Consider the following 11266-nt stretch of genomic DNA (forward strand, 5'->3'; position numbering starts at 1 on the left):
CTGAAACAGATGCTTACCTAAGCTGTTTCCTCCACAGCCCTGCAAGATCCGTCTCGCTCGCTTTTTGGCATCTTCTGGAAAACTTGGGCTGTCCAGCAGGTTTGGGTATGTACACAGTGCCACTACCTAGATTGCCAAGAAAACTATGTAAATTGGCCACTGCTCAATGGTTGTTTTAAGCTGGTAATATTAATGTTAACTTTCCTTGGAAATGAAGATCATGATTCAAAAGCTAATTCAAAACAAAGATTATTGATGAACAGTTTGCAGGGGGTTTGGTTTTCTTTTCTTTTCTTTTCTTTTTTCTTTTCTTTTTTTAAGGGTAGTGCTTACAGAAGTGAAGAAATCTTACCAGGTTCCAAGTTCTGCTGATAAAAGCAGTTATAGAACTATTAACTATTTGTACTACAGATGGTAAAGACTGGAGTCCAAGTGAGCTATGCATAGTGCAAACACAGTAAAACACAGTTAATTATTCAGAAGAGGAACTGTCTAAACAGCTCTGCCCTCCATTCTTTCTGTATTGTTAGCCCACTTTTTGACAAGAGATCAAGAATTAAAGTATGGAGCAGAACTGAGAAATACGATCATATTTTGAAGCCCTAGTTGCATGTTCTAATAATCCTTCCCCAAAATAACTGCTTGTTCTTACCAATTTTATGTGGTGGGAAATATTTAATTAAAAAAAAAGTGGTGATACAGAACATAGCAAAAGGAGAAACATAACCTAGCAGAAATAAGTTTATGAAGCAATATGAGACACAAAGAAAAGAATCTAGCAATCTTGCTTGAAATCAGCTTTAATTTGCTCTAACCTCTGTCTCATTTTTATGTTTGCATAGTGCAATGTAGATAGGCAGTTGTCATCTTGTGGGAAGGTGACTAAAGAATTAATCTGTGTGCACATTGGATCTGAACATTGGGTCTGAATTAATTTGTAAGAAGCTCTGGTCTTTCCAGTTTGCTAACAAAGCTTGCTGTATGGCTCAATTTTCTAATCTCATCATCTGAATTTGTATAACCCCCAGTTTGATATGGCTTCAGGTTGGCTTGAAACTCTCTTATATTCAGGATTTTACATGTGTGTGTAAGGAATGCTCAGTAACTAATGCAATATTAGTTTTAAACCTTGCTTGTTGCTTAGGAATAACACATCAAAAGGTGGATTCTGTTGCTGTCTTCCTTCTTAGAAGTTAATCTACAAATTAGCTTTCCCAGATGTGAAATGCATGAAGCTAGTAGCAGTACAACTAGCTGCACCCACCTGCATGCAGACCTTAAAGGATGCTGTCAAACTAAGAAAGGGATTTGCTTTTTTCCTTAAACACAACTGCTTTCTTTTTTGAAGTCTGCATTATTGACAATGAATGTGCTGGCTGATAATATAGGAGAAGTGCCAGGAGGAAGGATGGATGGGGAATGATCTGAAGAGCAAGGAGTAATTCTCTGAAGGAGAATTACTACAGCTAGAGAGGAGATGCAGCAAGCAAGTCATAGGAGTTCAGCTCAGAAATCAAAACTCATCATTCTTTATGAAAGAATTATTTTAAGTCTAAGTTCATCTAAGGAACCATTCATATTAATATACAAATCAAACTGAGATTATAAGGTTTTCTTGGTAATCTAATCAAAAAAAGCAAGGGCTTTTAATTAAAGCTAAGCTGGGGGAATACAAATTAGTCACAAACTACTGCAGCAAGTCAGTGTCTCTGAACACAGTGTCTTATAGATGTCATAGAACTAGAAAWAATATTTTATAATATTCTTACCTGACGAAGGAAGGTGATGGGCCTCTGTCCCATTGCATGTGCATCTCCAATGTTGGCTTTAATTACTTCAGTAAAAGGTTTTTTGATTCCCTAAAAAGAGATCATTCACAATGTACTGTTCATGCTGAACTAGATGAAAAAGAATTCTTCTTTTTTGGTATCTATTAAATAGCTATTACCAAACAGTGCATAACCTCAGCACAGCTAGAATGTTCTAGTAAAGCTTAATGCATTTTTTACACAATACTGCCAGTAGATCTTAAATGCTTTCCAGAAGTCCTGCAGACTATGACACATTTTTAAATTACAGTGTTTTTTTTTTTCTTTTTTCTGCTAGCTACAAGTGAGAGATTGACTTGCCTGGAAACTACACATGTGAGGTAGATAAGGTGAAAGAAAGTCATTTTGAATTGTCAGTATTAGAGCAAGTTGTCTGATACACCTGAGAGAGGGAGGGATGGGCCAAGAAGGCAAAAAGATTTGAGGACATTTGAGAAATCCAACAACAAAAGAAACCTCAAGATTTTCAATCCTTTTTAGTTTGTTTATTCACCGCTTGCTTATTTTCTGACTAAATGCTCATTATGTTATGACCCCACTTTTACATGTACAGATCTTTTACAGAGCCTGTCATGCTGAGGTTCTGCATGGTAAACAGCAGAAGTGCTAAATAACCACCCATGAATACTTAAAAGTTTCTTAATCTCTGAAGTCTAAAGAGACAGCTGTTTTTTCTGTGAGGAACTGAATACATCATGAGAACAGAGGGGAAACAGTTGAAGAATGTTGATTAGCAATCACAGCTCTTTAAAAAGGAAAACAAAATAGGGGCAAAAGTTAAGGAACTGACAGGTAGAAAAAGAATGATTGATTTAATTAAGAAAGATTACCTGAAAGTAAAGGCCAACATTACAAGAAGAATAGATGAGCTAGGCAAGAGCAAATTTATAGCTTTTCTAAGTTATATTTAAGTGTGAGAGATTGCAGTAGAGCCTTCTAACAGTGATAGGATTTTCATGTGTACTATCACCTGAAAATGATACAAATTAGTTTTCTGTACAGAATTACATATAACAACCTGTTCTGGCTGTGCACTGAACTCACAAAGCCCCTTCCTGGCCCATGTATTTAGAGAAAATTATTTGATTTGAATATGCAATATGTGGCTGGCAAGCCTTGCCTTATTTTTGGTCTTCCATCATGGGTTATGTGTTGGACTTAAATGACAGGTCAGAACCCAGATGGGCCAAGATTACAATGATCAAAATATTAGTAGTCACCAGGGTACAAACTCCAAGGTATGCTGGGATTGGTAGGAGGTTTACAGCTGTGTAATGTGGCTGACAGATTATTCTAGATAATATGATTCAAATTCTCACTACAGATCCAGTCCAGAGTATCAGATACCTGAGAGCATTTGTTTTTTTCCTTTGAAATTAAGTAAGTATTAAGTCAAGACAATTGGACTATCTGACTCTGACTCCATAGGCCCAAAGTATTTTACATGTATTTAAATTTAGCAGAAATTGAAAAAAGTAGGTTCATTGAAAGTGACACACTGACTCCATCAAGTGATTTGCTTTCATGTTTGATGATGTAAATGAGTGCCTAAATAAGAGTTTTATTTCAACCTTAAATAAAGAATTAGGAATATGAATATCAGATATAATTACACATACCTGAGGCTGAAGTATAGCAATTTATGACTAAAGCAAACACCTAGAAATAGGTTCTCTTCAAACTATCTCAGGTCCACAGATAGCACAAAATTTTTTCACTCTGATTTACAAACACACAGGAAAAGAAAGAGACATATAGAATGAGAAGAAATTCAGTTTGGGTGAAAGAAGAAAAAATTCCCACAGAGTYTGGTTGTACTTTGTGCTGCTCATAGCAGACTGAATCTGGCTCACTAGCTTTGTACAATAAGAATATAAATTTGTAAGGGATAGGGAATGGTACTTTGTTTGCCCCAGGTTAAGATACAGTCTAAAAAGACATAGTATTTCTCAGCAATAAGCTGGAACAGAAATACCCTGTTTTAACAGATTAAAAACAAAACAAACAAACAAACAAACAAACAAACATATAAATATACTGTATTAAACAAATTGGACACCTCAAAAGTAGTTGCTTCTTTGACTGGTGAAATGCGGAAAGGTACCCTGCATTTCCTAATGTACCTTTGGAGTTTTTATAGTGGCACAGCCTTGAACAACAGTAACAGACCTTTTTGGTGTCTGTGTCAGGTTTACTGTAAGTAATGTTGTAGCTTATACCATTAGTACCATCCAGATCTCTGCTAGTGCCAAACTCGGTGCTTATGCCATCACTGCCTTTGGTCTTCAAGTGCAAGTGTGTAATCATCATCTGCCCCATAAACCCTATACTATCTTTGCTACCAAAATAATTGCCCTAGAGAAAACACCAAAGCATACCAAACAGTTATCTTACTGTAAAATTCTGGTAGAGATGGGATAATTGGGTTTTCTGTATTGTGCACACTGTTTCCACATGCCTGCTCAAAGGTCCATACTCTTTTTGAGTAATTTGTATTTCTTGATCTCAGCTGCAACAGCTGTTGCCCTATTTTGTCTTTCAAAAGAGAGATGATTCACATAACTTGGACTTTTGGTTTCCCTGCCAATGAGTTAATATCAGCAATTATTTGGAACTCTCCTCACAACATTCACTATATCCCCTCCTAGTGAAATCCAGAGAAAAAAAAGTTAAGGCTACTGAGTTTTCTCCTCATCTTTTTCTATTTCTTGATTTCCAGGCTTTCTGTGGAAAGAAGAAACATCAAAAGTTGTTCAGATTTAATTTTGATTCCTCCAGAATAAAAAGGTCCATCTTACCATTTTAGAAAGAAGGAACAGGAAACAATAACAGGCAAGAACAAGTTAATAATAATATAATGAGTCAAAGTTTCAAAGCAAGGATATCAGAAGCTGACATCAAGAGAAGTCTAGACAGTGCCTATGAGTCTGCAAAGGAGTTCAAGGTAGAATTCTGCCCGAGTCCTTGAGACAAGGACTGGCATTAGTGGGTTTCTCCCATGGTGATGGCAGTGGTGTGCATGGCTATCCAGGGGGAGATTAATGTCAAGACTTTACGGAAGGTCTGTGAAAAGATCCGTATGAAATGAGGAAGCGTGAGGGAGTCACATCGATAACCTCAACATCAGGTTTTAGGACAGCAGGAAAAGTGCTCCATAAAGTACATTAAGGCAAGATTTATTTCACTGCAGAAGAGTAAGGAGTCTTTGACCAAGTCAGCAACATGTCTGTGCTCTGAGACCATTTAAGTCCCTGGCAAGCAAGGAAATATACAGGAGGAGCTAGGCCACTGGGATTTTTGCTTTCTCCTAATGATAGAGATGTTCCCGTTCTATATATATACTTGTACATATGTGTGTGTGTATCTAGATGTATAAATAAAGAGTTAATTTGTAATTTATGTGGGGGTAGGCTTTCGAGGTGTGTTCTGGAGGCAGACTGACTGGATTGTAACTGGCCTGTGCCTGTGGCGCTCTTAAGCAGGCAGAGATCTGGGAAGGTAAAGCTTGCAGGACAGGAACCCTAATAACAAGCTCTGGAGCAGTAAGTGCCAGATTGATAGTCATGTCTACTGAAGAGCGTATRAACCACATCAAGGAGAAAAAACAACCCCCACCCCTACAAAACAACCACTCACTCCCATAGCCTTCTGCCTTCGATGGCGCCATACACTGTCTTTAACAACATGATTCATCTTGGTCTTGGGAACAAAACCAATCTTCTGCCATTCTTTTGAAATTGTTAGCAAAGGGACTAACTGTGGTAGTCATGTTTTTTTAAGCTGAAGATGTGACAGCCATCTTGCACTTTCCAATTAGGATGTAAAGCAGAAAATACAAAATTTCATTAAATATTTTTCAGTTGCTATCATCTTCTTGAGACCAAAAGGATTTTAATAGCATAAAGGATTCTTCCTAGTTTTGGAATCATCTCTTTGGAAATTTGTTCCGTTTGCAGTTACTTCTGCCATTCTCTTTTTCTCAGAGGAATTACAGTCTTTTAAGAGACCAAATGAAAGGCCTCAGAAACCTGAAGCAAGTCAGRCAAGAATATTCTAACAACTGTATCAGTGTTCTAGGCATCATACAAAGTTGGGAGGAAGTTACAGGATTTTCATATGTGAACCAGAATTCTTTGGTGTGCAGTTAATACAAATCTCTGTGTAGTTAATCAGGTTTGGAGAAGCTTCCTCATCCCCTAGACATTCCCCATTGCCTCAAGAAATCCAGCAGGTGAGGAGCTGAGAGCAGTGTGAAATGATGAGCCGTCTCTCAGGGAGTGGGTCACCGCGCAAGAAGTGTTGGGAGAATTGTTTGATCAAGGAAGCGATATGATGCCAGAATGTACAATATCCCAAACAGAGAAGTAACATGAAGRCAATGTACTGCCAGCAGCTGATTCAGCTCTTAGGAGTTTTAGATGGCCTGCAGGTTTCCCTTGATAATGGTGGCATCTAATAAAGATGAGAAGTTGCAAGGTAACACTGTGGCCAGAAAGGACAAAGAAGTGCACAAGCTGAAATAGAGCTGTATTTGCTAAAGTCTTCAGCAAATTTCAAAGAAAAATCCTCAGTTTGTAGACAGGCTTGTGTTATTTGGATTTGGGAATGGTGATAGGTAGAGAATTGAAAGGGGTTCCCTTGAGGAGGCCATGAAAATGCAAGGTGCTTTTAAACCCAGAAGAGCAACACAGTATTTCAGCTGTTTCTGAATTTCAGCATTTGCCCACTCGTGGCTGTCTCCCATTGTTTCCTTTTCATTGCCATTTCCTTGTGCCTCCTCTCCAGGCTTATCAGGCTTTAACATCACACTCTGAAACACTTTCCGTAGCATAAGCCAGGCCTGTTTTTGCCACGACTTGCACAAACAAGCTATATAATAAGACAGCTGGCAAAAACAAACATTTCAGCATAGTTGAGATACATGCTGTAGTAGCCAGGTTGATTGCTTGCTTCCCCCCCCCCACCACGCTAAAAGCCCAAGAAAACACTTCCCGGAGGCCCTTAACTAATAGGGACATGAAGGCCCGAATTAGCATTCCAATCTTTTTATTAAACTAGCTCACAGCAGAAAAATCAACCTGACCTGCCTACCACAGAATAAGGCTTTGAGTTTGTGTTATGCACGTGTAATTCAAGCCGACAAGAACTGTTGCTGAGAGGAAGGAGAGGACAAATTCTGAATTTTGACTTGAAATGGCAGTGATGCCTCTCATGCTCCCTAGTACTGGATGAGAAAATCCGTGGGGCTGATCGTTAATTGGTAGATCTCATTCAGGGATTACAAAACAGGAGCTGTCCTCAAGTTACTTCTGCCTTCTTATACACTGTTCAAAGTACATTTCCCTTCAGAAATATGCCTATATGAATAAAAACCTACATTTTAATATGACTGTAAATGACAATTAAAGTAATGAGGAGATTACATGTTAGGACCCTCTCAGTTTGAAGACCTATTGGAAAATGGCTGTTTTGGAATAGATTTCGCTGCTATGTTCAAAAAGAAAAGATCAAATAATTGGATCTTGCGGATTGTGTGCTTCTGAACATATGATTTTGGTAATCATATTCTTAAGACTGATTTTTTTTCATCTTCATCTGCAGTAGTTTTCACCCAGTTAGAAAACATGGTTTTTACTAGAGATTATGCAACATGTGCAGGCAATTGAGGAACAACCATTCTGTCTTAATGAGGTCAAAAGCTCTTGCCTGGAAGATACTTTCTAACTATGCACTCGGTCACGTATTCAAAGCAGAAAATTATAGGATGGCAAATTAGGCTTAACATCTTTCATTACTGGGTGTACCAGTCAATCATGTGTCTTTTTTTTTTGGCATATCAAGTTATATTTCTGCATGTCATTGTCTAAATTGTGTTATATCTTTCCACAACTTGGAGGGACACAGTCAACTCACATTTACAATTAAGTTTGGATTCTAAGTCAGAAATCTTACTATTCAATTTAAAAGCCTGAAGAATTAGTAAACAACCTATACTATCTTTTAACCCAAATACTCTGGCAGAGGAAGCCTGAAATTATTGATATTTAAATAAAAGGGATTTTGGTAGTTTTATTATCTAAACAGAGAAATGTAGGGAGTGAACCAGTGACATGAAGAATAAACTGGATTTAGAGTCAGTTGCGTCAATGTAACACGAATTAAGAAATTCATTTGTGTACATTATGTGATTTTGGAGTTCTCACTTCACTATTCTTATAGTGGGACAGAGGCCTCAACCCAAACATAAATTTCTACATACTACACATACCACCTTTCTGAGGTTTTACGGTTCAGAGATCAGTTTAATTCTTTGCCCACCGGCAGAGAATACTACTTGTTTATCAACAGTAGTAGCTGTGCATGATGTGGGCATGCACTTACTAGAACATAAATATTTCCACTGAACCAGTGAACAGACATTGAAGGTTAACAGCTTCTAGTCACTACAAAATACAGTTCACCACCTCAGTGGTAAATTATTGTAATGCATCACTTATCTCTGCATCAGTCAGGCCCATTCCTGAAGTTTTATTGCTGATTTTGCCAAGTGGCAGTTCTGGGACTGAAGAAAGGGACAAAGAGTAGTTACAAGTTGAATATATTCCCTTATTTAAATAAATCAATGATTCTTTTTCAGCTTACTGGCATTTTAACAATAGGTAGACTTGGAGTTTGTTTCATAGTTAGTGAGCAAAAAAAAAATTAACTTGGGGAGAGGAAGAAGGAAAAATAAGAAAAAACAAAAAAGAAATACATGCTGAATTTTAAAAAATTGTGGCTAAAAAGTTTGCATTGAAAACAATCAAAATATCACTGGTGTCACACAACTGAATAGCAGCATGTTTAGTGTAAAAATGTCAATCCTTTGTTCTAAAGAGACCTCAGCATTTCAGGAATTTGATTAAGACATTAAGGTATAGACAGATAAATAGCAGTTATTCTGATGAAATAATAATAAAAAAAAGTAGAGAAGTGAAAGCCCTTTTGATTGTCTGGAAGTCAGTTGAGTTAACCCCAAATTACATGGAACAGGGACCCCATTAGTTATGCAAATGAAAAACAGGCACAGGAGATGAGTAGACAACCACTTTATTGTAAAAGGGAGTCAGACTGCAGTGGCTGCTCAGATAAAAAGGACTGCAATGTCCAGAAACTGGATATAGCCCTTAAAAGCAAATAGTTCCAGACCCACTGGTAGAAGACAATATCCACCTATCCTGATCTGAAGGAACTTTCTGCATATTACCAATGCATCTCTGCATACCAGCCATTTGCCTCCTTCTGCCCTACAGTTCTGTTTCAGTAACTTGAATGTTTTGAACAGAAAATTAATGTTGCAGTGACTTACACTAAGCCAATTACACTTTCCAATGTTACATCAGTTGACTTGTGGATACTAAATGCTGTTTAATATGCAGACGCTTTGCAAGCATTTAGAAGCCAACCTGACTTAACATAGAATGACTTGTGTAAAACCTAAGTAGGCAAGAGGGAAAACAGGAGAGTGTAAGTGGAGAAGATTTCAGAGTGAGAGGTAGGAAGGGACTTTCCACAACAAGGTCAGGTTAGAATTAGCATGATGGCAAAGTAACAAATTTGGTATGTGTGCTACCTAGGTAAAGATAAACATAGATTGTTATTACTGAGTAAGTAAAGAGAAGGGCTCTATCCAGAGATGACATTAGTCTTCCATAGAATTCATTTTCAGGCTGAAATTTCTAGTCTGAAATTTAATTAAAGTCAATACTTAATAGGTTGGCCATCTGTTAGCAAGTCTCAAAAACAAGTGATAGAAAAAAAGACTTTATTTGCTTGAGTTCTATTGAGCTTATAAGCATTAGATTGTAAGAAGAACTTATGTTTTCCTTATACTTTTCTTGTATTTACTACAGTAAACAGTAAAAGTATTAAATATTGTTTTTTAAAAATTCTTTTCATTTTAGGAAGACTATGAAGGACTGAGCATGAACAGTCAATTATACAAGTATTTGTTCAATAATTTTTATGTAATTTTTATTAAAATATGCTTGTGCTCTAGCTTGCTTCAAAGGTTTCCAGAAACATCAAGGAAATGGCTGAAAGAAAGAGTTGATTCTTTCTCCCTGTGTCACATTAGTAAGCCAGAATCTGCAGATTATTACCATTAGGAAAGTGCAACAGAAATCAGTTTATTACTTTTGAAGCATGATGCTATTTCACAATTATCAAGAAACCATCTAGAGAAGTGAGATGTAGACATGGCTTGTCCCTCTTTCAAAGTACAGCGCTTCCAGCCCTCCTAAAATTCAAAACTAGCACAAGAACCATATGCAATATTGTTTGACTCTCATAGTGAGAAATAACAGTATGGATCCTCACAGAAGACAGTTCTGACACCCATCTTTCTTCTGTAGGCCACAGTGCCCAAGTGGACTGTATCTCCTGCAGCGCGTAGCTGGAAGTACGGCCTGCATACGGGAGGTGAGTCAATGGTGTCGTAACTGTATTGTTTCTGAGGCATCATACTGTTATTTCCAGCTCAGTTTCTTGTTTTCCAGTTAAAAGCCTTGAGTTGTCAGTTCTTCTCTGTCCCCAGGCAGAAACTCTGTTAGCTTTTACTCAAATAAGTAATTTTGCATAAAAATTTTCAGCTGGCAACACTTAATGTAGATCAAAACCTTGATTTTTCAACTAGATGAATACAAGCCATGGGCCAGCAAAACTTAGGAAGGCCGAGTACAGCATGCCCCATCTGCACCCCTGAGCAACCCACCTTTTTCCGCTTTAATAGAGAATTCTAAGTTGTCACTTACATCGGCCTAATCCTGGGCATATTGAATAACAGATTGAAATTAATGCCTTGTTTTTATTTACTTTTTAAAGAACTATCCTCTAAATTACTCAGTCAGAGACTTCTGAAGTAACATTTTAGTCCTTATTTCTATGTGCATTGTGGAGTTACAGCTCCTATTGGAATCATTTACAGTTAACATGCAAAAGAAGTAAATGCCAGAAAAAATGGCAGAGGAACTGCTATTCAGAAAGTGAGACAGCAGAACAAAACTCAGACACATGGCAAAAGCTTAAACTGTGCAGACTGCTTCAGGTGGCTATTTTATAGCCTGCATACCAAGCTATATGCAGTTACACAAGTATGAAGTGTAACTAAATTGAACCAAGTTTAAACAGGGAGGGCCTCTACTGCCTCTGATGAGACAATGTCTGCGCTTATTTGCTGTTAGTTTGCATAGAAACAAATGACCCAGGGGCATCTTTGCAGAGGGAGAATTGCCTCGCCTCTGTCACCTCCTGCTACCACCAGCCAGCGCAAGGCTTCCCTGTCCTGCCCCAGGGGCCAAGGTTAGGGCTTGGGCAAGGGTCCTTCCCCATCCCCCAGTGCTGAGGGCTTGGCAGGGTCCTTCCCCATCCCCCAGCGCTGAGGGCTTGGGCAAGGGTCC

At 38.0% G+C, this 11266-nt stretch overlaps 1 protein-coding gene and 1 long non-coding RNA gene across 2 annotated transcripts in view; one reads left to right on the forward strand and one right to left on the reverse strand.

Moving 5' to 3' along the window:
* The window catches only part of GPT2 (glutamic--pyruvic transaminase 2), a 31274-nt gene that overhangs the window by 16409 nt on the left and 3599 nt on the right, over positions 1-11266 (reverse strand). Inside the window, exons 2-3 of the mRNA XM_026060337.1 lie at positions 1770-1859; positions 18-126 (exon numbers count right to left, since the gene is read on the reverse strand). Of these exons, the coding sequence (XP_025916122.1) occupies positions 18-126; positions 1770-1859 (199 nt within the window). The remainder of the gene's footprint in view (positions 1-17; positions 127-1769; positions 1860-11266) is intronic.
* LOC112963410 lies at positions 86-11260 on the forward strand. The gene is made up of 3 exons (XR_003252591.1): positions 86-105; positions 10223-10289; positions 11051-11260. It is a non-coding gene; the product is annotated as an uncharacterized LOC112963410 (long non-coding RNA).

Source organism: Apteryx rowi, unplaced genomic scaffold (genome assembly GCF_003343035.1).
Source record: "Apteryx rowi isolate R43461 unplaced genomic scaffold, aptRow1 scaffold_1, whole genome shotgun sequence".
In the NCBI taxonomy this organism is placed as follows: domain Eukaryota; kingdom Metazoa; phylum Chordata; class Aves; order Apterygiformes; family Apterygidae; genus Apteryx; species Apteryx rowi.